Source organism: Erithacus rubecula, assembly GCF_903797595.1.
Source record: "Erithacus rubecula genome assembly, chromosome: 5".
Lineage (NCBI taxonomy): Eukaryota > Metazoa > Chordata > Aves > Passeriformes > Muscicapidae > Erithacus > Erithacus rubecula.
This window is the reverse complement of record NC_136687.1, coordinates 9,233,013-9,260,986: the sequence shown is the minus strand read 5'-3', so window position 1 is coordinate 9,260,986 and position 27,974 is coordinate 9,233,013. Positions and strand designations below refer to the sequence as shown.

Here is a 27,974-nt window from a genome sequence, read left to right as displayed (position 1 = left end):
AGACAACTTTTTGTACTGGCCCCATCCAAGCCAGGCTGTGCAATCAACAGGAAAGATAAGAAGGTCAAACAGGAAGAGCTGTGCTGGAGTCAGTTTTGAGCAGAGCTGAGAAAGGCAGGGATCTGCCTGCTCTTTACCAGCATGTTACAGTGGATCAGACCTGGAAAAGGTAGGGAAGTCCTGTGCTCTATGCCTACATCTCCCTCTTTTGCTCTCTTTTAGGTTCTTCTGGTCTGGTATTTGACTGTGGGTTTATTGTCAATGTGTTGGAATTGCAGCCAGTTAAACAGGTAATTTCGGTAGTATTCTGTTCTTTGGTGTGTCCATAATGAAATCACTGGAAAATATGTGTAAATGTGATCTGTCACAGTTATGAGAACCTGCTGGGATTTTCTGTGCTGCTCTGTTTCCCTCTTCTAGGTAGTGTGGTGTCAGCAGAGTGCAATTCAGTAGCAGCAGCTCCTACTTTATTCCTCTGCATTATCTGCCACAGGCCAAATTCTGTCACATCTAGCACTCAGAATGAAGTACTTGAGATTCACAGATGCCTTTTATAGCTTTCTAACAGAGATCTGATTTTTAAGGCATAACTGAAATTTATGCTTATTTTTAAGCAGTTATGAGATTGAGGATTTTAGTCTCTAATTTTCCATATCTAAACTTGGAAATTTTGGACTTAAGGTGCTTTTTAGAGCTGTGTTGAGGAAGGAATATATAAATTTTAGTGCTACTGAGATAAAAAGAAAATTAGTCATAGAGAGGGCTAAAGCTTTGAAAGGCATCTATTACATCTCTGAATCTTGCTAGGGCTGTTTTGTTTGTAGACCAGCTGGGAACAATGATACCTCTTGCAACATTGTTTACTGAGAATTGCTAACTAACCTGAAGTTACTTCCGTGATAAAGGAGTCAATCTTCCATTTTTGGAAAGCACTCAGATTCCTAAGTTTGTTTATCCTGATTATAGATTTACTTACCTTTATGTGGAATGCATAAAAGTTGTTCTCTATACAGAATCTTACACGGGTTTTTTTTCTTACATTTTTGCCTGTGACTGAATTTCATAGAGATCAAGTCTGTGATTTACTCTCCAAGGAAAGTGTTTGTAATGATCTTGGCTTTCAGATGTTTTTAGCCTAATATAGAGGATGTGATATGCTAGTTGAAACTGGAAGGAAGGAATAAAATAACTAAGTCATTAGTACATTGTCCTGAGGCTCCTAGAGGGAAGAAGATGAATGAAAAATATATTGTGTTGCATGCAGGTTTTGGGCAATTACTTTGAATAAAGCCCATTCTTGTATACCAGGTCCTAGTCTAAGAAATATAACTTTAGAAGGAGAGAGAGAATCTGCTTCATGAATGTTATTATTCATCACTCTTTAAATGGGAATGAATCGGTGTTCCTGACATCCACAATACCTCTTAAAATAATAAAAAGCAGGGGAGAAAAACAACACTCAGCCTACATGGAAAATCTCAAGCTATATGTTGTTTTTCTGATTAGCTGGGATTTGAAAACACTCAGCCAAAAGGAAGCAGCAACACACAGAAAAGCATGATAAAGGAACTACTCCATTTAACTTCCAGAAGGAAAAACAGTGTCTCATTTCCACCTGATGTTTAACCACTGATGGATAGTGTCCTTTCCTGCCTGCTGTGCCCTGAGAAGGGACAGGGAAGGTGGAGTGACCTTCTGAGCCTCACAAGCCTGGACAGGGCTGTGGGGCAGCACCCAGAGCTGTCAGACACACTCCCAGTGTCCAGGGAGCTCGGGCCACAGAGGGAGAGCACCCAGGAGCACTCCAGGTGCTGAGCTGTCCAGCTCCTGCTGCTCCTCCCTCTGCTGCCCAGAAACTGAGCGGCCCCTGAGCAGTGGGGAGTGCCCACCTTCACCACATGGCTTTCATTTTGGGTAGAGGTTGGCTCTGGGTCCAGAAAAATAGGAAGATCATTAAGTTTTATGGCCAACATCCTGCACCAAATAGGAATTTTTTGGTCAAGCCTCAAGGAGCATGAGAAAAATAGTTTTATCTAAATTACAAAAAAAAAAAAAAAAAAAAAGCTTAGTCAGTACACATAATTTACACATAAATGTAGATTGTAGGAACAAGTTAGAGATTACAAACTTTATATAGTGAGTGCTAGATCTTCAGTCTTGAAGATCCTAATGTTGTATTTGTTGCTATCAACAAATGGTAAGTTAGCAACTAACCATTATACTTACTAGCATTATAGGTTTATGAAACATCTCTAATAATGAAAGTGACTCAAGCACTGCAGTTTAATATTTTCTAAATCTGTTTTATATTGGACAAATGTTTTTCTCTTGTTCTGTGCCATTAAATCTGCTTTAATTTGTGGTGGAAAAGTTTAATAATTGAGAAAGCATCAGCATAATAAATAGGGTAATTACACTGTAGCTTTGCTACAGTAGCTTTGTAAGTACTTTGGAGTATTTACATGATAGTTAAAGGCAAATAATAAAAGTAGAGATGTAATGTAAATATCTATGAAATCTTTATCTCTTGGGACCCAATTTGTGTCAGTTAGGATACACTTAAGTACCAGGTGCACATTCAGAAGGTCCTAGGTAGATGAGGGCCCTAGCTACAGGGAAGTTGACTGTTTTGTTCTCAGTACTTACACAAAGCCACATGGGTTGACATTTGGTGGTTAAGACAAACATTAAAAATGGAAAAGAAATCTGGAGAGGAGAACAAGGCTGCTAAAAATGTTTGAGGTTTGAGTTTTTCTTCAGTGCATCTTGGAAGAGCCCAGATAAAACAAAAGGACATTCTGATTTTTTTTTTTTTCCCTTGGCTTAGGCTCTATGACTGAATCTTCTTAATAAACAGATTATATCCATTTTGATTTGCTCAGATGTCCTGCTTGCTCTTACAGCATCAAATTTTCTAAGTTCATTCACAGACCTGCATATATATTACCCTTAACAGCAGATGCTGAAGACATGAACAGTTTTATTAGTATCTCTTCTCCAATTCAATTGAATCCTAATAATTCCAGTCAGAGTACGTTTGTTTTCCTAAATTTTGTGAAGGATGATAATTTTGCTTGTGGATAGGAGCTTATGGAAAAAAAATGAATAATCTGAACACTGAATTTCATTTCTGGGATTAAGGATAATCCTGATCTAAAAATAGCAACTGGCTTTGGATTCATAGAACAATGTAATTTAAACAACCTCCTTTGGTATTAAATTGTCATTAATACCAATACAATACCAATACATCTTCATCAGCAGGAGATACTATTTGCAAATTATGTGGAGAAAAGTATTTAATTCCTAAGTGAGAAAGTTGGAATACATGACATATAATGCAGGTGCAGTAATGAAAAGAATGATGTTACCTACTGTCATTACTTCAAGGAAAAGATGAGCTGTATAAATAGGAAAAACGAATCCCTGGCAAAGTGAGTTTGGCCTTTGGCAGGGCCTTCATTTTTAATAATTCATAACTAGGTCATCAAGTCTGATAGGCAGTTTTTCAGTGCCAACCAAAGATGTTAATGAAAATGTTCTTTTGTGAGAGAAGGAATAAAAATTACTCGTGTTTGAGTTACCACCTGTGTTTTGTAGGTGCATATATGAATTTTTACACACAGCTTAATATAAAGAACTGTGATGCAGCACCAAAAGCATATTTTGAAAGTCAGCCTCAGCACTCTGAAAGGCACTTTTAGATAAATGGCAAAATGGGACAAAGAAGGCATTAAAGCAAAATCCAGCCTAGATTTCTTCATACTTCATTAACTTGTGGTAGACATGGTTTGATTTAATTCTGAGCTGGTCATACAACCTGTAACTATACCTCATTAATTTTCTATAATTGCATAACTTGCCTCAGTCTATATATAGTTCACTGTTTTTTCAAGAAGTGCTCATTTGGGGTAAAGGTTTCACTGACTGTAAAAGAGTGGAAGGTTGTGCAGACAGATCCTGCCTTGTCCTGTGTGCTTCCCTGCCTGCCCTGGCAGGCTGCTGGCAGCTGATGGTGCCTGGTCTGCTCAGGTTTAGGGATCTATGATGTGAAGCTTGAAAGGCAAGAAGTGTTGGAAGGTGGGGTTGTGAAGAAAAAAGCCAGAACCATGTACTTTGGGAAACCCCATTGGATGGTAAGTGGAGAAGCAAGACATCTTTTGACCAGACTAAAGGATGATCATAAGTGGATACGAAGTGACCAGGCATTAGTCTGAGGGTTTTACAGAGCAGAAGTGCATCTTTCATCTACAGCTTCAGATTTAACCAGTTTCTGCTGGAAAACAAATGAGATGAAACTTCCTGAAGATCACAATGTAGCTTGTTAATTATTATGGCTGGAGTATACACAGAGGAATTTAGATTAAATCCAAATGACAGGATCAAAGAAACATCATTTAGAGACATGTGAAAGCCTACTGAGGAAAAGGGTGTAAATATCAGTGGGCATGTTCTGGCTATGTGAATCATCTCCTTTGTGGATGCTTTGACTGGTGGTCTGACTGCATCTTTCTGGCCCTGAAGTATCTTGTTCCCAAGAAGTGGGATTGCAGGATGCCTCAGCTCAGTGACTGGAGGGAGCAGTGAAGCTTGCAGCCCCTTGTGCTCTACTTCCATTTCTATTCCTTCTTCCTGATCATGCCAAGTGGAGTCTTGCTGCCAGACTCAGCCTCTAGCTTCAGCAGGGCTTCATTTTTCTGCTTTGCTGTGAAGTAATATTTGGATTCTTGGATGCCTGTCTTTCTGAACAGTAGGTTCCTGTGGAGGATCCATTCTTTAGCTGAATTTATATAAATGCTCTTTGTTGTTTGAATTCAGCATGCAGTACTTGTTCCATTCTTGTCACCTTCAGAAAATGATGTTTTTCCCCTTCAATTCTTCTGTTAATGTGAATGATGTTATTCCTGGGAGGCTCTGCTTTACAGCTGGCCAAGAATGAATAATTAGCAGTGGGCACAAGTACATTTCACTTCAGGCCTTGGATTGTTGCTGTTAGCCAAGTCTATTGCTTTGTTCCTAAAGCAGTGATGCCACCTCATTGCAGGAGCTTTTTCTGGGATAAATTTGGGTGTTACACAACAGTTCTCTGAAATAAGCATATAGGAAATTATCTAATCCATATTGCAATTACAAATAACTCCTGCAGGAGAGGGACAGTTCTTGAATATGATCATCTTTTCTGATGCTTTCTAGAAAAAAATATTGGTTTTTTTTTTTCCCCTTTCAGGTTGTTGATAATGCTAATTGTGTCACTGTGAGGAACTTCAAATTATGGAGAGTTTGGCAGTGGCAGGTGGCACATCTATGGTCAGCATGAACACCATTGTCCCTGCTCTGGAGGGAGAGCAAGACAGGAACTTGGAGAGGGAAGAACCAGAGCAGGGAATGTGCAGGTGTGACTGTAAACATGTGGAGAGCAAAGCTGCCATCAGCACTCTCAGGGATGCAGCTGGGATGGACACATTGCAAGAACAAATGGGTAAGACCTCAAACAATACATCCTCTGCTTCCAACTTCTCCTTTGCTTGAATTACTGTGGTTTTTTAAATGGTGCACAAACTGAGAGCTGCCATGTGCTTTTCACAGAATCACAAAACCTAGATGGCCTTTTTTTAAAATGAAATAAACAACTATGTTTCCTCCATAGAAACACTGAATAGATTGGATAATTGAACAAACTACACCAAAATTCACTTGGGGCAGGCAAATGGATTATCTTATAGTAAGATAAAAGGAGATGAAAATGATCAGAACCCAATATCCAGGGTACTGAAATATAAGTTCTTTTTCTAGCACTTTTTGCTGTACCTGTAAGAAGCCAAGTTTCTATTTTAATAATTTTTTTAAGTTCCTTTTTCATGTAGTAGTACTGCATGTAGTAGTACATGATGTAGTACTGTCTTTGTGCAAAAGAAATCTACTTTGTGGGGTAAAATCATACAAGTCAGAAGGACCCTTTGGGTAGAGGAGTGGAGTGACATAGGTAGGTGGCAATGGCCAGGCTCTTAGTTTACAGTAGGCTCAAGAGCTTTTTTGATGTGAAAACACTTCAAACAATGACATAAAAAAAGTATTTCATTTAAAAGTACATGCCCTATGACTTGCACAATGTGTTTCTGCTCACAACTGCAATATTTCTGAAATCAAAGACCAGGTACAAGCATCTCAGGACAGTATAAAGTTGCTCTTTAGCTTTCCAAGAAGTATGCAAGACATACCACTAAGAAGGAGCTTGTATTAAGTTTTTGAATCTAGTTATAGTATTTTAAACAGTTTAAACATATTCAAACTGTATTTGTACTAACTTTTACCCTTTTACTCAAACTTACCAGCAAACTATTATTTTAAATTAATCTGATGAGTAATTCAAATGCTTGCTGGTAGCCTTTGACTTTTAGGACAAGTCATAGAAATGGATGTTAATGTCTTGATAACTACCTTTCAAGGAAAGTTATAGTTTTTAATATCAAAATAATAGTGATAATAGTTTACATATCAAAAACATATAATAATTTATTGTCCTTGTCAACTATTAAATGATAGCATGTTCTTAAAGTTTTGACAACTTCTGTGATTATAATTGTGAGTAAAACCAGAAAAAGCAGAACTACAGGTAAATCTAATTCCAGAAGCTCTAGGGGACATAAATTAAGAATGTTTCCTAAACACAGTCAGCCTGCAGTGCAGTGAGAGTACTATCAAATTTATATTTAGAAACAAACATCACAAAGTTCATATTAAGAAAATAAATAAAACCCCAACCCCAATGCTTCTGTCAAACACCCAGCTAAAACCCTACAAAACTAAAGTGTTTGGGATTTCAATTTCCAATTTTAGTGTGTGCTAGTAATAGGCCTTACAGACATTGTTTTTAGTGCTTGTTTGCTTTCTTTGTGATGTGGGGAAACTGTTTTAAGTACCCTTATTTATTTGTATTACTTTGTCCATACCTTCATAGATGCACTTGAGGAAACGTGCAAAATGTTTGGAAATTACCATGCCCTGCTATATTAGACTTTTTTTTAAAGCAGAGCTTCATAGGCTAATGTCTTGGGATATATGAAAATTGCCTCAGAAATTTTCTACTAAAAATGAAAAATCTATTTCTCCTGCTTTTATTCTTAGAAATATGAAGCCTTGTCTTCACTGATATTTGCCCAGGGAGCCTTGAGAACATGGAAGTGCTTGCAGTGGGTGTTTTATCAGCATGAAAATATCATTCCCCAAAGGACAGGAAGAAATATGGGCAAAGTAAAAAAGCAGATTGCTACTAATAGAAAACATACCTTATTTGTGATATTTTTCTGAAGCTTCAAATCATTTGATTTTACAGTACCCCCTCACAAGTATTACATACACATGGAACAGATAAAGAGAAGAGTCATTTTTCTCCATGTATTAATTAATACATAGTGCAGCAATTTCTACCACTGAAGCATCAGTGGGAGCCACTTTTAGTACAGGTGCAAGGGAAGAGAAAATTAGATCTGATCCTTGCTCCCTCCTAAATGAGAATTCTGTTTCCTGAAGACCTGCCTTTCCACCAATTCTCCATCTTGAAATTTCACATCAAAATGGTGCAATAAAGATTTAACTTCCCTCTCTACCCCAGGAGCAAAGAAATATTCTGCAGATATTTTTTGTGGAGTTTGGAAATTATAAAGTAAGAAGGGGAGAAAATATTCATTTTCTCTTAGAGATTATCTGATCCATCAAATGCTTTGAAAGCATGGGGCATTTTGTTGGTTTTTTTCCAGTGTGATTTATATAACTGAGAAAAGGCACATAACCATTGCTTTCATTTTTCATAATAGAGTGTTCTCCAAGTGAAAAATGTATGAATGTCAGTTCAAGGACCCTTCCCAGTCAGGGAGAGAATTTTCCAACTGGTAAGGAATTTTTTACCCTCATCCTATCTTTATATTATAATGCTTTTCTCATTGCTTACTTTTTATTTTTGAGACAACTCAACTATGTCAGCCTTTGCAGTCATCACTCCTGTAAGGTTTATAATGCATTTTGTAGTAGCTGTGAAGTGACTAACTTGTACATAAGATTTGTTGAGAATTTCTCATAAAAAGAGGGAGCAACTGCTATAAAAAAAAAGAAATAATTTATGTAGTATATTGTATACACATTGCAAAAAAAAAAAGAGAGAGCTCTAAGCAAATAAAAAGTTAATGGCTTATTTTACATATCCCTTTCAGTCCTTTAAAATTTTTAGCTTTTAAAGTTTGTGGCATTTCAAAGTATCTATTTTTATTGTTTTTAATCGTGTATTTTCAGTGAAGTGTCAATTGGGTGCAGTTCTTCAGTAAGTGGGTTCAGTAGGGTTCACCTCTGGAGGGCTCATGGCAGGCACTGTGAATTGAGGGTCTTGGCACATTTCCCTTCTTGTGCCATCAAAACCAGCACTGAGCTGTTCCCTGCTCTCTGGCTTGACCTGACAAATCACATCAGTGGCAGATAGCCTTCCCCAGGCATATGCTTATTTCTAGGAAAATTATTAGTGCTTTATGTATCTGCTTGTCTTGACGTGTACAGAATTTGGGCTCTTTGTAACTGGAGGTGTGGGTCAAGGCTCACAGAAGCAGACAAGAGATTATAATGGGGTTTTAGATCATATTTAATCTCCAAAAGGCATTATTATAGGATTTTTTTTTTTACAGAAGTAGCTGTTTTTCTGTTGTTTTAATTCAATGTAATAATTATTTTATTAACCTTCTATAAAAGTTAGATTGTGTGCCTACTGTTACGTATTTACCTCAGAACCAATCTGATTATGTAAAATGAACATATACATTTTTAAGTTAGTCCAGTATGTTTTATGTTTTCAGATAAAATGAAAAGGTCAATAATTCTGCTCTAGCAGTGATCTGAGCAACATTCAGAGACTCTAGTTTGTGTTCTTTCAACTGACAATTGACTATATGACCACAGCTTAAAGGGAGAGGCCTTGTAATTCAGTAACACGGGTTTATATCTCTGAGCCACCTTCTTGACCTTAAAGTAATGAGTAATTTAGGTGCAAGCCATGGTAAAACTCCTGGAGACATGCATAGGAAGCCCTCTGAAAACAGATTAAGATACAGCATATTAAACTAGAATGTGAAAAGCATCTATTTTACCAGATTAAAATATGAAACTCAGAGGAGGCGGAATATTTTAGTATGCACAACATCCCATATTGCTGGAAGTGTGACCTAGTTACATACTTTGCAATTGGAATTCCTCCTGACTGGGTATTATTGGCTTATATGTGCCCATCTGGGTGTCTGAAAACCTATGATTTACTGTTATTGAGCTAAATTAATGGAATAATGTGGAATGAAAGCAGCTTTATCAAAGATCCTCTTTATGTGAGAGGAGCTGGCTGGAGCTGCAGCCCTAGCTGTAGTAAAAGGTTCTCATGAACAGATGCCCAGAGCTTGGGAATAGGTATCTAGCTGCTTTCAGATGTGCTGGGAAAATCATCTAAGAGAGCTCTTAGTTGGACTATTTAACTTGGTACTGTTCAACCAGCTCAGCTGAGAAACAGCTTTTGCAATATTTGATGTATAGAAGCTTTCTGAAGTAACGTGGGTGACATGCCAGATAGCTATCAATTGAAGATTAGTATGAAGGATTATAACATGCTGCACTATCTATTCTTGTTCAGGGCTTTTTTGGGGGATGACAGTATCTGTTTATTTTGATTTTTGATATGCATGGATTATTTGGAAATCTGGGCATGTTTGCAATGCCCAGAACTGTCTAAATTAACAAATGACCAATCTACTTGCTTTTTTCTTTTTTTTTTTTCTTCTCCATTCATAATTATCTGTTGTCTCTCAAAATTGTTTCATGCTAGGCTCCTGTGCCTGTAGGATAATAAAAACATAAAAGAACCATGCAGTAGATCAGTGTTCTGTGTGCCTGTCTCTGAGGCTGAAAAAACATACCTGAACGTGTATTCTATGATTGTGAGGCATTTTCTGGTTCTCCAAAGCTGATTCACAAAGCTTGGATATCCTCCTCCAGATATCTCCTTGAAGTTAACAATGGTAAAAAGAAAGAGTGGATGTCCTGATCCCAAGCTCCAAAGACAGCTCAGAGGGCAGCTCCGACTTCTGGAAAATGACAGCAAGGAGGTGATGACTGTCTTCAGTGTAAGTCAGCTGCTTGGAAATCGTTTTATTTATTCAGATTATATCCCCTGTGCCACTGAAATAGTCTGCAAGATATTTGGGTCCTATTTCCATCTACATGCTGGGTGCTTGAATTTGAGTCACCAGTTATCTGTGGCCCAAAAATATTTAGGGACTATATAAATATTGAACTCTTGAAAAAGACTGGAACATCAAATTGATGCAAAATAAATAAACCTACCTTAATATGTAATTGAACAAGTTTATTTAATTTCTTTTCTGCTTTAATTTACATGTAGGGAAATAATAAGGATTTGATTTATTTTAATTTGCCCTTGTATTGACTCATCCTTTCAGTTTCTAGACACTCGGAGTTACTTGGCATGCTAATTTCCTGGGAAGCTCACTGCTAAGCCAAAGAGGAAGTCTGAAAGAGAATAGCCTAAGCACTGGACTTCCTAGGGCTAAACAGCCATAACTTTAGATACAATTGTTGGCCAAATTTATTAGTGTCTTTAATTTTTTGTGTATGGGAAACCTGTCCTCTACAACCAATGAAGTTTACTTTGAATAAATGTTAGTCTCCTCCTCCCTCTTGAAGAAAAGATGAAATCATACTGTTTAACCTTTAGTGTGTCTTTTTTTTTTCTGTTTGTGCCATGGGATCCAGCCTTCTTCACCAGCAAACAAAACTACTGAAATCTTAATTTGTTATGGTTTTGACTAAAACAGACCCATGTTTCTGCACCATTTTCCTTTCACATGTTGTGACTACCCTGCCACCAGGCTGCTGACTCTGTGGCTGTGCAAACAGTCTGTATTTCTGCTTCTCTGCTCTCTATTATGCTTAGAGGGAGATGGAGGAAGGAAGATGGGATTGAGAGGCAAAGGAAAAGAGCAAACAAATGGCCTTAATAGAAACAGATTGGAAAAGGTTTTGAAGCAAAGATTGATCATGTTTTGTTAGAATGTTGTTTTGATATCCGGCAGAGCATGAAGCCCCTGAGGCTGACATACTTTAGCATGTGTTGCCAATTTATTAATAGATTTCAGGGTCTCATTAATATGTAATCTAGTGTAGAAAGGTGCATGCAGAAGATCAAAGCAGTGATGAGATATGCTTGCTCAAAAAACCTAGGTTGGAATTTTATTTTAATGTGCTCAGATTGTGTGAGTTGAAATTATGGATGTTGAATAGAATTAATTCAGAGATATTTTAAAATTGTGCTGTAAAAATTATAAAACAAGTGGATCAGCTCCATCTCATTTAGATAATAGAGAAAGTATGAGGACAATTTCTTGAGTTAGAATCAATTTTTTGATCAGTCCTTCAATTTTTTCAAGCTGCATTTCAGTTTTAATGTGATGGCAGCAAGGGTACAGTAGCTTCATACCTGTTAGCTTTACATTTGATTTATTCGCTGAGACAGTGATTCAGATACTTCTCATAAATTACACAGTTCTTTGTATTTCCCTGAAAGGCAATAGCCAGCATCACTAGGGAGCCCTGTTTTTAAGCTACAAACTGGAGTGCAACCGGACTATTACCCCTCTCTGTCTAGAATCCATCAAAATGTGTATTTCTTTCACTTATTTGAAGGTTTATGTAGTTGTTCCTTTTAGCATTTCTGGAATAGTTTAAAATAGTTTAAAATTCATCATTACCACAATGACCATTGCTTATCTTTGTTAAAAGTGTAATTTAATGCTATTCCAGCAATGGGAACCAGTACAAATGAGATAAAAAGACCTTATTGCATCTTTAAAAAAAAGAAAAATAGTACTTCAGTATATTTGTTTTAACCCAAAAAGAGTGAACTGGGAAATAATTATTCAATATCTCTCCTGGATAAAGACAGAGAATACCAGAAAGCAGGTTCAAAGTTGCATCAAAAGAGCTGTGTTTTTTGTGTGTGTACAGTGCTCTCAGAGGAATCTACATAATGAGGTTGTAGAACCTAAAAATTTACAGTGATCAAGTGAGAAGTTTCAAGTTAAATAACCCCAAACTAGCTCCTTTCCACTATTTAATATTAATTCCCACGTCTGGCAAAGGCATTCCCAAGCTATGAACCACTCTGTCCAGAGGTTATTCTTGGAAACAATTACTATGTGCTTGCCTGTATATATACATTTGACTATATGGTGATATGCATGACTATACATAGACACTTCTGAACTAGACAAACCTTCAGTCCCACTCAGTGTGCTCTTTATTTTCTCTGTAAATTAACCTCACTGAAACTGTTGGGACAATTGCTAAGCAAGAGCCAGATGAAAATTTGGCTCCCTGTATGTTTTAGTTTTATATTAAAGAACAGATATCTCATACAGATAAAATCCTGGATTATTTTTTCAATCCTTCTTAATGCATAGTATTTTAGCCTGAGTTTTGCCTAGTGAGAAATTGTGCTTAAATCTGGTGTAATTGTAAATAAAGTATTGGTTTTGATTTTTAGGAGCTTTCTGCCAGACTCCTGTCTATTCACAGTGATCAAGATTTAATTGTGGTGACATTTAAAACGTTTGAAGAAATATGGAAGTTTCTAACCTACCACTCACTGGGTAAAGTTGTTTCACCATATAATAGTTCAGGATGTTAATTTGTATTCAGCTGCATGCAATTTCTGGAAAATTGTTGAACACAATTTTGTGATTTATACACTGTGCATTAAGTAATAATGGAGTAGTCTCTAACTCTCCGAAAGTTTTTATTTTTGTGTAATATTGTAAAATGGCAAAGAAAACATATTGGATTTTCTTTTTCCTAGGTTTTATAAATCATTGCATGGAGAATTTATTCCTAGACCAGTCTTTCTGGCTATATTCCCAAGAGGAGGAAGACACAGGCATTGAAGTCTGTATAAATGAAAAATGGCTAAATTTGATGTACAGAAGTCTGCTAGTACAGGAAGGTAAGTAAGATTGGACATGCTAAGGCTGGGTTCAGGGAAGCATCTTTATTTAGAATCCCCAAATCAGACACTAAAACCTATTCAAATACTTAATGAAGTTGAAGTTTAAATTTACTCACTCCAGATGTACATTATAAAGAGAAAAGAAAGGAACAAACACGGATTAGGTTCAGTGAGATCATGAAGGGATTGAAGAAATTAATGTGCACCTGGTACATAAATGGATACCAAAAGGATTAGGGAGCCATGTACATTCCAACTCACGTGATGTTATTGCAGGCTCTGGAGATGTGCAGGGGAAGGATTATAAACAGCTGCCAGGCTCATGTGCTTCTCCTAAACAGCATCACCTGCTGGTGCTGCCAGAGACAGGATGACAGGACAGGTGAATGATTTGTTTCTGTAATAGGAATATGCAGAACTGCAGCAGAGGCTTCATTATTTCATTAATACATCATCTTCTTTTTTTCTTTTTTTTTTTTTTTGTTTTGTTTTAATTTTGTTACTCAAAGACTAGACACTAGACAGAAATGTATAAATATCTGATGATCAGCAAGAAAATTCTTGATTGATTTCTATATGAATATTACTGATGTTCTTGAAGCCAGTTTTAAGGTTTATATGGCACTAAAACATGACATAAAATGACATCTGCTCAACTGCTTTTGTTTTAGGATCTTTTTTTGTTATATATCCTGATAATACAATACGAAAGGTGATGGTTACAGATAATGAAACAACTTCTTTTGAAGCTTTTACTGAAGATGTAACAGGTGGATCTGTGGATAGTGACAGACCCTTGTGGTCTAATGCATCTCTGGAGCCATTGGAGCCTTTCCATCAGTAGGTACCTGACTCCACCTATTTCATCTACATCTGGTTCATCTGTCTGATTAGAGATGCCTCTACCTGGGGCAGGCAAAACCAGCATGACTTTCTCAGTTTGGTTTTTTTTCCTGAGGTAGCATTATTTTAACTATAATATTAATCTAAGCATAAGTGTGTCTGAAGTGTATGGGCAGTCCTGAAATTGAAAGCTAATTGTGGGAGAGACAGATCAGTTTTCATTTATATCTTAAATATGACTGTACTGTCACAACATTTACTGAAGTGTTCTATACACTAACCTCAATTTCTTTTTCTACTTTCAGATGGTTTCTTAAAGGATACTCTAATCCCATTGATTTTTCCTATAAAAATGAATCTAAATCCATCAAAAAAGTTGGTAAGAAACTTCATTCAAATATCAGCATTAGAATAATCCCAAATGTACTCTATGCTTTTGCTAGAACAGACTTTAAAAGTTCAATAACTTTTTTTTTCCATTGTATTGGAGCAGGGAAACAGCTTTCAAAATTAGTTTACATTAAAATTAGTGAGAGGTCTAAGATTAAACTCTAAAGAGTCAAACTCTAAAGTCTTGTCTTTCCCCTTTTTCCTCCTAAATACTACACAAAGTACTAAGCAATTGAGGATGTCTCAGAAAATGCACCAATGTAATTCTAGATCTTCCACATGTATGGCTGCTTTAGCTCATACTACCAGAGAAATAAAACTTATATAGATGATTTGAAGTTAGAGAGTAAATATGGCTTATTTTCTTCCATGATGTCAAGTTTAAATGCTGTACTGACTGGTATATACCCATATTTATCCCACAGGGATCATTCAAATTGGTTCAAAAGCAGTTCAAGTGCTTCACTCTGGCCCAAGTTCAGAGGCCTTTTTAACAGGGAAAGTAAGGACTTAAAGCATTTCTTTTTGCTGCTCCATGATAAAATCTGGTAGAATTGTGAGAATATTTTAAGCTTTGCTTTCTAATGGCTGGGAAATGAGGATTTTCATGCTATTTATGGATCATCAAATCAATGAGGTTTGGATGCTTTAAATCTTGCCACAGCAGATATTCAACTCACAGGTTCCAGGAATGTCTTTTGCTAAATATATTCTGCTGAGTTGCTATTCTATTAAGTGCATTTCTATTGTTAAATGACTTTATCTGCAAATATTATTTATCTCCTTATTACACAGCAATGGGATCCTGTCTAGCTGTGATGAATTATGAAAGTATTGTGTTGGAAGAGCTGAGTTTCCAGGAAGGGGACAAAATTGAGATCCTTGGTTACTTCATTGAATGCATGGAATGGTTTCTTGGAAAACATGTGTTTACTGGCCAAATAGGTTTTGTGAAGACAGGTCATGTTAAACTGGATTTATCTCAAAATAAGTGAGTGATACATATTTATATCTCATAAACAAAAAGCACCTAGTGTCTTTATCCCAGTTTTAAAATGCTGAACATAAAATTCAGGGTGTGGTTTTGGGGTGTTTTTGTTGTTGTTTTATGGTGGGTTTTTTTTTTTTTTTTTTGGGTTCTTTTGGGGTTTTTGTTTGGTTGGTTTCGTTTGGGGGTTTTTGTTGTTGTTTTAATGTAAATTGTCTTAACATATATCGATCAAAACTGCAAAAGAATTGGAGTATGAAGTCTTAGATGTATTATTAGTCTGTAGCTGAGTTTCTTCCTGGGAAAAGAGGTTGCTGGGCTTTTTATATTGGTTCAGTTTCTATTCTTTGGCTCACAAGATCCAAGCAGCTTTATCCTTGCAGAAGGTTTTCTTGCTCATGTCTCAAGATCCATGTTAAAGCATCCAAGAACTGTGTTTTGTTTTTTAATAGTACCCTCAGTTATATGCCTTAATTTAATTTTAATGACTGCTAATAAAGCAGACTGAAACCTCTAAAAAGGGTGTATTTCATCATGCATTGGCACCATGAAAATAGGCTACTCTTATTAATATGCCTGAACTGTTTTCATGCTGAAACAAGGAATCCTTAAATGCTGCTTGCAGGTCCATTTCATATGTAACTTTAAGCTTATATCAGAAAATCAATACCATAAAGTCCTTCAAGACTCATGCTTCTAACAAATACTCTCATAAAATGCTATACAAAGACACTGACATAAAGCTTACTTTGATATGGCAGAAACTGTTAGCTGTAAGCATAGTTACTACCAGTTTATATGTACATTTTATAAATTGACTGAAACTAATTTTGAATATACCACAACCTATAATGTAAAGATTATATTGGTTTCTCTTACAAGTTTATATTTGACTGATGCAATGAGCTCCTCAAGCCAAATCTGCTTTCAGGCACCTTCAAAGTTACTCCTTTCCTTGCTAGACCACAAGATCTGGATTTTCTTGAAGCAGAAGAGTTTTCATTTTTTTCAAAAGAAAAAAATTTCGAAGAAGTAGTAAACTTGTTGAAACAGACCTCCATCACAGATGTTTGCTCTGTGTATAGAATAGGTAAGTATTAATTTTATTCCTTTTTACTGCACAAGATACATGTGGAATTCCTATACCCCTGTTAGAAAATTATGTTTTCAATGACATCCCAGCATTTACACCTATTTCAAAATATCTTGGTATTCAATTGGATCTTTGACATGGCATATAAAAAATTATTTATATTATCTTTGCTATTTTTCTGCTGTTTCAAGACTTTTCCCAGCAGAGGATTTGTAAATCTTTATTTTCTTCTTTTTCCTGAGGGAATTTAAACAACAGGCTTTTAAAAACTCTCTTATTGAGAATTCTCCAAGCTTTTACATGACTGAATTATAAATTATAATGTCACATGGTTGCATTATAAAAAGCAGTATGTTCACCCAAACACTGCTGGCTTTGCATCTTGGGAAAGGCAGCACAGCATAATAATTATTGACAGCTAATGCAAACACACACCTCTTCATGCTTGATTTAATTTTCAAAGGTATAGAAAAGTAGCAAAATCTAGCTGTAGAAACATCTCTGATAACAGCTGTTATTTCTCTCTGCTGTGCATAAGCAATTGGGATAACTGGGGTTTCACCTTTATAGACTCACTGTGAGGCAAGGTGATGTAATTGTCTTGCTGAACTGAAGAGAGGCAGTGATTTTTTTTTTTTTTTTTTTTTTAATTCCACCACAGTCTGTTGGTGATGCATATGCTTGTCCAATATCTGACAAAATTTCATCTCCATTAGTGCCACCCTGAGAGACCTGTGGGCTCCAGGTTGAAAGGATGCTGCTGTGTAGGTTGGAGTTGGGTGTGTTGGTTTTAATTCTGCAACTCAGAGTGTGTGTGTGAGTGTGAACAGTAACTAGGGCATGTCACACCTGCCCTGGCAATGTGCAAATTGCCTCCACATCTCACCTCCTGTGCTCTAATGAGAATCTGGGAAAAACAGCTCAAACCTCTAAGGTACTGCATGGGCTTAATGGAGACACTGCTATTTTTGTGGCTGTGCATTTTTCACTACATCTCCTCTTTAATCTTTGTAAGTAGCACTTTCTTTTGCATCTTCCCCAGCCCATTGTACCATCTTTACCACTTTTCCCTTAAACAGCTCAATTGATATGCACTTGGTACTTCACTGACTACTTGGATTTTCAATTCTACATCAATCTACTGAGAAGTATTTACTTATGAGCACTTCCCTGATTAGATATTTAGAGTATTAAGTTACAACTATTGTAAACATCTGTGGCTTTTATCCACCAAAGTCAGGAAAGCATTTATAAAAGGGAGGTCCAGAACTAAACAGTCAGTGAGAGGTCATTCTCAGAGGCAAATAAAGTAGCTTTCCACCAGCTTAAATGGAGCTATTCAGGTCTGTGAGCTTCTGCTTTTGTATGTCTTTCATACCCTCAGTACCACTTCTGCTGCATCAAGGGTATGAAAGACAGAGAAATATTCCTGAAATGCAGCATGACAACTGAGAAATATCTGCTACACAAAACAGCAATTCTTAAATGCTCTACAGATGTGCTATGTTTAAATGTAAAGCTAGATCTATAGTTATAATGTCTACAGAATTAAGATAAATATTTTAAAATAAGTGGTTTTTTTGTTTTGTTTTGGTTTTTTTTTTGCCCAGTTACTATTGGAATGCCTACAAAAGTGTGATACTTATCTACACAAACAATGCTAAATAACTTCCCTTCCCACCCCTCTCCCCATCACTCAGGGAGTGACATTGAAAATATTAAGGGCTCCTTATCTCACTTTATGAGTGGGTTGTGGAGAATGGTCATATCTTTGCTGCCCACTTGTATTTAAATGCAGCAGAAATGCCTCCCCCCTGCAGGAGGGTTGGCTTTAATTCTGACTGTGATTTGCTCCCCACATCACTGAGCAGAGGTAGCTGCTTGATGCTATATAGCCATGTAGAAGCAATGAATTGTGTCAACAGGAGGGTAAGTCCCTGTTAGCTTTGGGTCTAAGAGTACTTCTTTCCTTCTAAATTTCCAGAATATATAAAATTTTTCTGACATAAAGAATTATCAACTAAATAAACCCTAATTTTAGGAGATTTGAAGCTGAAAAATAACCAAGATACTATAGCTAATATTATTTTTTTTCTTTCTTACAGATGAATTAGAAGAACCTGAATTTCAGAAACCCCATGAATGTGGTAATACTTCATACAGATACAATTTTTTTACATAAAATTAATGAGACTTCTGATATTTTGGTGTCTTTGCCAGCTATTCTTCTTCTAATGTCTCTTCACATGCTAATTTTCTTCTCTCATTTTTTGCTTTCTGAGATTTTGCTTTAACCTCTTACTAGGTTTTCTGTTAGACACTGTGAGTTTTCACTGATATTAAATGTCTTTCTTAGGATTTGCTATCCAACTGCAAATTGCATGACTTACTTTCACTGATGTGGCACACATGCATCACCTCCCAGCCCCTCCACATTGTTTATCAAGGCAGAATACTGCTTATTGGGCACCTGGCAACTGCTGAGCTTGAATTCCAGCAGATTTTTTTGTCTACTAGAAAACTTCGTCCCAGAAATAGATTTCCCAAAGGAGATATTTTGTTGAGGATGCAGAATTATTTCCCTTTGGCATTTTGTTGCAAAGCTGTCACTATCATTACTCATATTGTACTACATTTTCCTAAACAACAATTTTTGTATTTATGATTCTGCTGCAGTTTCAGAAATGATTCTAAGGGAATTGAGCTCTAAATCTGTAACTTCAACAATCTCCTGTTGATCTCCATCTGTAAACTTTAGAACTGACTATGACTATATACTCCAGCCCTAATCCCTGCCCTATTACTGGGCTGGAAAACAGTGGGAGGACTAAGAATTGATGGCATACCTTTCTTTATTATATCTGTAAGGTATTCAGTGATGTTTTCACTAGGAGAATTTAAATCAATGGCCACAGCACATTTGCCAGTTGCTGCAAATTAGTAATTTTGTGAAAGATAATCTGTGCCAGCAGAGAATCAGGGCTGATATTTGATTGATAGGAGAAATCTTATTACACAATACACAGGACAGGACAAGAGAACAGAACTTTTGCATGCACCCATGTGAAACTTCACCAGCTCAAACAGCACAGTCCTACTCCCATAGGCATACCCTTACATAGGCATACCCTTACTCTGCTTGAATGGTTGAATTCCCATTTCCCTCACACCTTGAGTCCAACCAGCATCTATGCCCTGACCCTGGGCCCTTCACCCAGCCTCCACTTCAGATCTTGGATCTTACTAGATCTCCTTAGAGATCTTACCAGCTAGTCTGAATTGTATTTTTTCTGGCAGGTCTCTTGTTCATATACACATGGAGAGAACTGAGAATATACACTGTGTTTTTGAGTATACACAGACAAAAGGCAGTTTGAATTAATGCTGAGCTTCATCTGGATTAGTGTTGGATCAGGCCCAGGGCCTGGCTAGACAAATGTACTGATCACTAACCTGCTTAAATGTGGCAAGTTCTGTTTATTCCCACTCCTCCAGTTTCCTACACTTCTTCACCCTCCTTGCTATTTTTTACACCTTTGGCTTGTCTCCTAGACATATTGTTAAGAAATCATGGTATGTTTACATAATGTTTTTGTAACAGCATCTTCACTGAAAAATGTTGTAGTTGGTCTATCAAAGGTCTTTGATAGAGTGTGCATGCATACAGGAAGTTGTGATCTGTAATTTATTTTTAAATTTCAGAAATCCTATGCTCACCTTCTAGCCCAGGATCCACTAGCAAGAATGGCAAGATAGAAGAATTGCTGAAGAACTTCAAGAACTTGGAGGCCCCTCAGGCTGAAGATGCAGCTGCTGAAAAGAAGGAATCTTCTGACCCTTCAAAGACTGAGATATTGCCTCTACTTGAAGGGCCTTGTTTCCACATATGTAAAGAAGATATTCAAGCATCTGACATGTTTGAACCATTGTTACTCTTCTTAAATAGGAAAGAGTATGAGAGCAACTTCAAAAGCCTGTATGATTTATCTTATTCATTTACCAACCGCATGTTTTATGGATTTTTAGAAGAAGAAGAACTGGTTAGTTTTTTAAGTTCAGCAAGGGAAGCAGCAAAGAAAGCAGGCCTGTCCTGGGCACTAGCAAGGCTGTGCTTTCTCTTAGGCAGGCTCAGTGTCAAAAAGCTGAAGTTTTCCCAAGCTCGGGTGTATTTTGAGGAAGCATTGAGAGCAGTAGCTGGAGAGTTTAGTGATTTGTACTTTGTGATTGCTCTTTATACAAATCTAACCGTCATCTACTTGACCCAGAAGAACAAAGAAAAGTGCACTCATATCTTTGACAAGGCTGCATCTCTTCTGATGGCAATTCCCAACTACATTTGCAGTGCTGACCTGGAGTCAGACATACTGAAGTATGCTCTGAAGAGGACAGTGCTAAGCCAGAGCAAACATGCAGAAGCAAGGGCTTGCTTTCTGCTGGCAAAACATTACAGTGCACGCAAACAACACCAAGAGGCACTGCCCTTCTTGGAAAGGTTTCAGCTCTTGCTCAATCACCTGGGTTTACAAAACAGTTTATCCAACAACTGTTACTTCAAACTGGCAGAGTCCTACCACGAAAAGTGTTTGCCACACATTGTATTAAGTTGCATAAAGGTTACCTCTCCCCAGAGCTCCATAACCTTAATGGATTCCCTGAAAAGGATTGATTTAGTCATCAAAAATGCTCCCAAACTATATGGCCTGAGAAAAGTCAGACAAATATTCCCATCCCAAATTGCACCTTACCTCGTACAAGCACTTTCTTCTGTGTTAACTGATGAGGAGGAAGGACTGTGCAGCACTCTCTATCTCAGCTTAGCAAAGCTGTACAGCCACCACAAACAGTACAGAAAAGCCATTGCTTACATGATGAAAGCACTGGACTCTGCTTCTGCTAAGCCAGAGGAAACCATCAACTATTTGGTTTCACTTGCTTGGCTATACATTCTTTACAAGCAATATGATGTGGCTTTAGCCATTTTAAATGCTGTTGTAGGCTCTGCATGGAGCAATCCTCAGCAACTCGGCATTGCTTATAACATGCTTGCCATTGCCCTGAAAAAGACAAATAACACCAAAGCAGCTGCTGAGAGCTACTACAAAGCACTGTGTCTGTCAGAAGAGACTGACATGACTCATAACCAAGCCATAGCCCTGGCTAATTTTGGGGCACTCTGCCTGCATGCAGCAGCCAGCAAGCTGGCAGAACATTATTTTATCAGGGCAGTTAAGCTATTCTCCAAGCTTCCAATTATGGACTGTGGTCAAGACTTCATCCAAGTCCTCCTTCAGCTGGGATGTTATTATGTTGGTGGAACTGAAAGAGAGAAAGGAAGGTTTTACTATGAATGGGCTCTTTTAGTTGCAATAGAGACAAATCATCTGGAGGGTGAGTATATCTTTTATAAGTCACAAAATGTACTCTGTTTGGGAATGTTAGCTATGCATGTATGTTACATCTGTATTTAGAAGATGCATTTATTACTTTGTTATTCTTCCTACCATGACTGAGGCAGCTTATGCAGGTAAGGTGACTCTTACTATTTTGGGAATGAAGATTGAAGCAACCTCTAACCTTTGTTAACTTTGGGGCTGAATGAAAAGGCAGTGGGACATTCTTGTAATGGTTTCTATATTTTTCATTATCTCTGCTGTAACTTGAAAAATGGTGAAAATGAATAATTTTAAAATTAATCAATTTTCATTTTAAAACAGAGATTCATATTCATATTTCCAATGCATTCTCCTAGGTCAACTACAAGCAATTAAACTTCTGTGTCAGTTCTACAGTACAGTTGCTCCCAATGAGGCTCAGTGTCTCATCTACAATGAATATCAACTGTCTTTAGCCAGAAAGATGTCCAACAAAGTTCTGGAGGGACAAATTTTGGAAACCATTAGTCAGCTTTATTTGTCTTTAGGAACAGAAAGGTAAGACATGATCACTGACTTTCCTTTCATTCTGATTTTAACTTTTCCATCCTGCAAAGGATCTAAATTTGTGCAAAAGCTGAATGTGACTGATTTTTTTTTTCCCTCTCTGCCTCTCTGATCAGAATTGAGAAGTCCAGTGTTAATGGAGAAATTTCTTGTTTCTTTGTAAGTAACTATAATTTCTCAAGAGAGACAAGATGTTCTGCATGGATTAGCACTACTTCAAAAACCAACTCATTTTTAAAATCTATGCAAATACATTTTAAACCTATTGTATGTTATGCAGCTCTGGATGCCTGCTATATCAGGTGATTTGTTTTCAATGATTTTTGCAAGACCTTTTTTTACTTTTTTGAGACACCAAAGCACATATTCCAAACAGGTCAGGCATTAAATTGCTTCTATGTAAGTGTTTCTCTTTGAGGAAGGTTTTTTTTTTTCAAAGCTTACATAAGTATGAAGCCAATGTGCAAACCTGCATAGTTTTACTTTTCTGAAATTTCTCTATTGCTCTTATTTTCCAAATCGCTATTTTTTGCTCTGTTCTATTGAAACAACAAACTGCACACTTTAAATTATAGTAGCAAGGGCTGAGGAAACTTGGTTTTCTCTATGAATGTTTCTCTAAGTCTGTTTTTAAGGCTGCTTTGTCTGATTTTTTTCTGGCTTTTTTCTTGCTTTTCTAACTTCAAGGAGTTACTTTAGATTCAGATCAAGATTCAAGCTTGCTTCAGTAAGGATGCAAAAAACATTCTCAGTCATGGAAAGAGAACAAATGTCTATTTTAGATTTAAGTGGCTGTAGTCTGAACATCTTACATGCTTAGTAGGTCACCCAATATATTTTGTTTTGTTAGGGCTTTGTAATGGTGTAGTTGGTGACCATCCTTTGGAGAGACTGAAGACAAAGAAGTTGGTTAAGATTTCAATCTGCCTGGAATTTGCAGAAAAACTTCACTAGCTGGAGAAGCTGCTGCTTTTTGTGCTTGTAGTATACATGTGCTTGTATAGATGGAATCTGTATATCCCAGGAGCCTGGCTCCCAGATGTTGTCTGTATAACCTTAGCATGCTACCAGATAATAGCACAAACTCAATATGGTATTAGACCACAGTATCTCAGTATTCTTTGTGTTAGCTGCCCTCAATAACAAGGAAACTCAGCTCTTCTGATACCATAACTGTGCAGGTCACATTCTATTTTAATATGTTTGTGTCTTGTGCTCAGAAGAAAAAGCATTGGGTCAAGGTGATGGGAGTCTAGTGCAAGCTGGAGAAAGATTTAAGACATCCAGGGTTTCTATGTCTGGTATAGAGCATCATAACATCAATAAATCTGGTAATCCAGTTCTCCTCTCCCTACAAATCTCCTCCCAGTTTCTCTCTCTCTTTTTTTTTTTTTTTTTTTTTTTTTTTTTTTTTCCGAACAATTGCTGATTAGTCTGATTTACACTTAGGTCAGATGTCTAGATGGTTAAAAAATGCAATTTCTTTGATATTTTTAGGAAAAACCCATAAATAATAGAAGACTTAAAGCTGAGGAAAGACTTGCCTACTTTCCACAAGTTTGAGGCAGAGGAAGGACACATAAACCATCTTGAAATAATATAAAATATAACAGGAAAAATGTATCCATTAATAATATAATTATATATATATATATATATATAACCTATTTATACAATGATATAACAGGTAACAATCTAACAGGAAACATAGATGGTATATAAAAAGAAAAAAAAAGTCCTTTAGTTACTCGTGTAATATAGCTGAGAAATTATAATCGTGCCGTTAAGTAGGGGAAACAGAAAGTAACATTTCTTACTATGAAGAATGCCATTTGCAATTCTGAAGAACCCTTCTGTGATTAACACTTTTCCCTGTTTCAGGGCCTACAGGGCAGCTCTGGAATATACCAAAAGAAGCCTTGGAATATTTATAGATCTCCAGAAAAAAGAGAAGGAGGCATATGCTTGGCTCCGGGCAGGAAAAATATATTATGTTCTGAGGCAGAATGAGCTTGTGGATCTTTATATTCAGGTATGCTGTCAACACTTACAGGCATGCACATGGTATCAGTGTTCAGTGGCATGGAAAGAGTAAGTAAATGGATGTAAAAATTCCATATATTTTGCCAATTGATGTTCTGATCATTTAGTGCCACCGTTCTTGTAATGCTCAGCAGGTGAAGGGAAAGTCTCAGCATTTTCCACTGGTAATCCATTTTAATCCGTTGCTTGATTCTGGAAGGATTTTGGGCAGTGACCTTTCTTAGCTCCTGTTAATTCTGAGTGTTTCTTCAGCACCATTGAAGAAACAGCTCTACAGCACCACAGCAATTATATAACACATGCATGCTACATGCTGGTTGGTAACAGAGAATAATCACCTTAGCATGCTGGCTTCTGGGCCAGATTCCCAGGAAAACAGAGCAGCTTCTTTAGGAAGCATTTCAGAAGCATCTGAATCTTTCCTTCTTTGGCCATGCCCAGCATGACACAGAGCCAGCTGGAGCTGCTGTTGTCTTTTCACCTGTGAGAGCAAAGAAACGTGTCCCACACCTCTGTGCTCAAGTAGGAAGAAGGACTTTTATTAACTGAATTCAATTTGAAAACTAAAGAAGACAAAGCCAGAGCAAGATTCTTAACCTTTGCTTACGTAGAAGGCACATTTTCATTACTATTTTCTCTGTCAATAACTGAGGACCCTGGTATTCTTGCTTTGCATGATATCCTTCATTAAATCCTTTTTGCTAAGAAGACATGTATTTATCCATAAGAATAGTACAGTAGACTTGCATTTATTTACAGAAATCAGTTCACAGACTTTTAAATATGAAGTTAGCAATATCTAACTTGCAATTTGAATTTATTTCTATGATATATTTGATCTAATTTGATAGTGGCAACTATCAAATACACTGTTTTTAGAATGTCATGTGCTGACAAAGATAGCAGGATGCTACTGCCAGGAAAAGGAAACCAGGCTTTTGTTTCTTCTTCAGCACCTGCCACTGGCTTGTTCAAAGACAGGATACCAAAAAGGAGCATGTTCACCTCAAATATAGCCTTTCTCATCATTATATTAGGAAAGATAATAAAAAGATTTTTTAAAAAATTGCTAATACTTATGATTTTTTAACCATGAAGTAAACAAGATTTAATTTCTTTCTTTCCTTCCCCATTCCTTGTTTTCTTTCCAGGTTGCTCAGGATGCTGCTCTTTGCACAGGAGATCCAATTTTAGGGATGGAATTGTTTGAAGCTGCTGGAGACATATTTTTCAATGGTACTTGGGAAAAGGAGAAAGCAGTGACTTTCTACAGGGTTTGTGCAGTTTTTCTGCTGCATTGATAGTTATGTACCTCCTGCCATAGCAGGTATTCTACAAATGCTGAACCAAAAGCTGAACCTCTCAGCCTACTGTTTATAACCTGTTGCATGCTTTGTCATGATGTTAGTAGATATTGCTTGTTTCAAATCCAAATCACTTGTTTCAAAATTCTTCTGGTTGCAAGAATTTTTAAGCAGAGAGCAAAATGAAACCAGAAGTTAACTCATTTGATAGAAAAGAGAGCCTGTCAGTGCACATCTTGGGGTTCAGCCATACCTAAGCTGATGTTGTGTGTTTCAGGACAGGGCTCTCCCATTTGCTGTTCAGACTGGCAACAAAACCACTGAACTCAGATTATGCAACAAGCTGGTGGAATTGCTGATGAATCTGAAGGTTTATGAGGAAAGTCTGGAATATGCAAGAGTAGCCCTTGTCCTCAGTGTAAATTTAGGTAAGAACAATTTCCATTATAGCTGAGTATGAGTGATGCCTCTAAAAGCACAACAGAACTCTAAAGGTTTTTTCCCTTGCATTCAGTAATTTCTTGCCAGGATTTCATAACACTGCTATAATTGCTATTTTTTGCTTCTATTCAAGAATGAGCAATTTCTTGCTTCCTCTTCCAACTTAGGATCAAATGGAAAATCTTTGGTAAAACACTGAATCAATCCTGGAATTTTAGGTTCAAACTGAGTGTGCTTCTAAGAGCTTAGATACAATACTCATTAATAATATAGTCCTAAGAGGCTTTTGAGTGTCATATACTTTCAGATTTGCCCACAGCCTTGATTGTGAACCAACATAAGACAGAAAAATCAAAAATTATAGGTCTTGTTTCAAAATTACTGTTCTTCAAATGTGGGAGCTGTTCAACTGATTAAGAGCCTTCTTAACCTTCAGTAGAAGCACAGACAAGTCAACTTGATCTGTCTGAAAATAATCTTTTTGCAGTAAATTTTCATGTCAAATATGTATTGGGATGGCCAAGAGAGTCTTTAACCCCATTAACTTTCTTTCTTTAGTTTCTTTCATAATAATCTATTTGTATTCTTTTTAAGTATGCACACTGTGTGTGTGTGTGTGTATTATAATACATACATGAGAGATAAATGTAGTTACTTCCTAAAATCTCAGATACTGTCAAATCCTATGGGAGGAAATTCAGAAATTCCATAGGATTTTTCTTGAATTGCAGGTTTTTACCATGTATCTTTTCAGCAAATGTGTTTTTATTCAATAAAAGCTCAGCAAATTCAATACAGATTTTTTTTTTAAAGTAGCACAATTTTGAGTACTTTGTCTCTTTGTTTTTATCCTGACTCATATGTTATCTCATTAGGAAATCAGCTAAATGAAAGAATAGCTTACCATCGCCTGGCAGCCATCCATCACCATTTGGGTCACTGTGAACTAGCTGAACACTTCTATTTAAAGGCCTTGTCCCTCTGCTCCTCTCCTCTGGAGTTTGAGGAGGAAACAGTCTATTATGTTAAGGTGTACTCAATTTTAGGAGACATCATATTCTATGACCTTAAGGTAAGGAATTTTAATAACTTATTGGCAAATTTTTAAACTGAGTAATATTTCATAGAATCAGATTTTGCCATTTTCTGGTTTTATGGTTTGGAATATAAACTGTAAAGTGGGAAAACCTCAAAAGCTCAGAATCTGTATTATTCTTGCTAGATTCTCACAAACCTGAGCTCTGCAGTCCTCTTGCACTGGTTGTACTAGCTTTGAGCCTCTTATTTCAGGATCCCTTTGATGCAGCTGGCTATTACCACTTGGCACTGGCTGCTGCCATGGACCTGGGCAATAAACGAGCTCAACTGAAGATTTACACCAGACTTGCTGTGATCTACCATAACTTCCTTGTGGATCGGGAAATGTCTCTCTTCTTCTACCAAAAGGCAAGAACCTTTGCAACAGAGCTGAATGTAAGGAGAATAAATTTGGCTCCTGGTCAGTGTTATAAGAGTTCATAAGCATTTTTGGAAAACGCAGATCAACTACTGCAGAAGTACCTAAGGAAATACTGCACTGCCTTTGTAGGAGGATGCAGGCTGCATTCAATGACTCATTATCTGTGTGCTCCTCATCCCAGACTAAATTACCAGTTTATATGACAGTGAACTCCATTTCATTGTCTTTAAGAAACTGCTTGTACTTGTTGTTTAAGGATCAGTCTGTGAACTAAAACCAAAGCCTAAGCCTCTTTTTTAAACTACAATTTTCTTTGCTATAATTTTCTACCTTGATGGATACTGGAAAATGATTAATGCACAGATGCAATGAAAAATATTTAATAAAGTGTTACAGAAGAAAAACCACTCAATATGAATTGTGGCTTCC

At 36.9% G+C, this 27,974-nt stretch overlaps 1 protein-coding gene across 7 annotated transcripts; it reads left to right on the top strand.

Annotated features, from left to right (window-relative positions):
* The first annotated feature begins 34 nt into the window (after nt 1-34).
* SH3TC1 (SH3 domain and tetratricopeptide repeats 1) lies at nt 35-27,952 on the top strand. Of its 7 annotated transcripts, none has more exons than XM_079307019.1 (18): nt 35-169; nt 5,228-5,479; nt 7,815-7,889; nt 10,021-10,148; nt 12,587-12,692; nt 12,899-13,042; nt 13,717-13,885; nt 14,194-14,267; nt 15,074-15,269; nt 16,229-16,356; nt 18,465-18,506; nt 20,062-21,747; nt 22,109-22,289; nt 24,180-24,330; nt 25,493-25,615; nt 25,923-26,073; nt 26,962-27,158; nt 27,377-27,952. In XM_079307019.1, the coding sequence occupies exons 2-18, from the start codon at nt 5,272-5,274 to the stop codon at nt 27,605-27,607; spliced, it is 3,990 nt and encodes a 1,329-aa protein (XP_079163145.1). In that variant the 5' UTR covers nt 35-169; nt 5,228-5,271; the 3' UTR covers nt 27,608-27,952. The 7 variants fall into 7 exon arrangements, 4 of the variants coding, with proteins under 4 accessions (XP_079163145.1, XP_079163146.1, XP_079163144.1 ...); XR_013774408.1 differs by having other exon boundaries at nt 70-169; nt 25,493-25,577; nt 25,928-26,073; XR_013774409.1 differs by having other exon boundaries at nt 70-169; nt 25,493-25,577.
* Nucleotides 27,953-27,974: the final 22 nt, after the last annotated feature.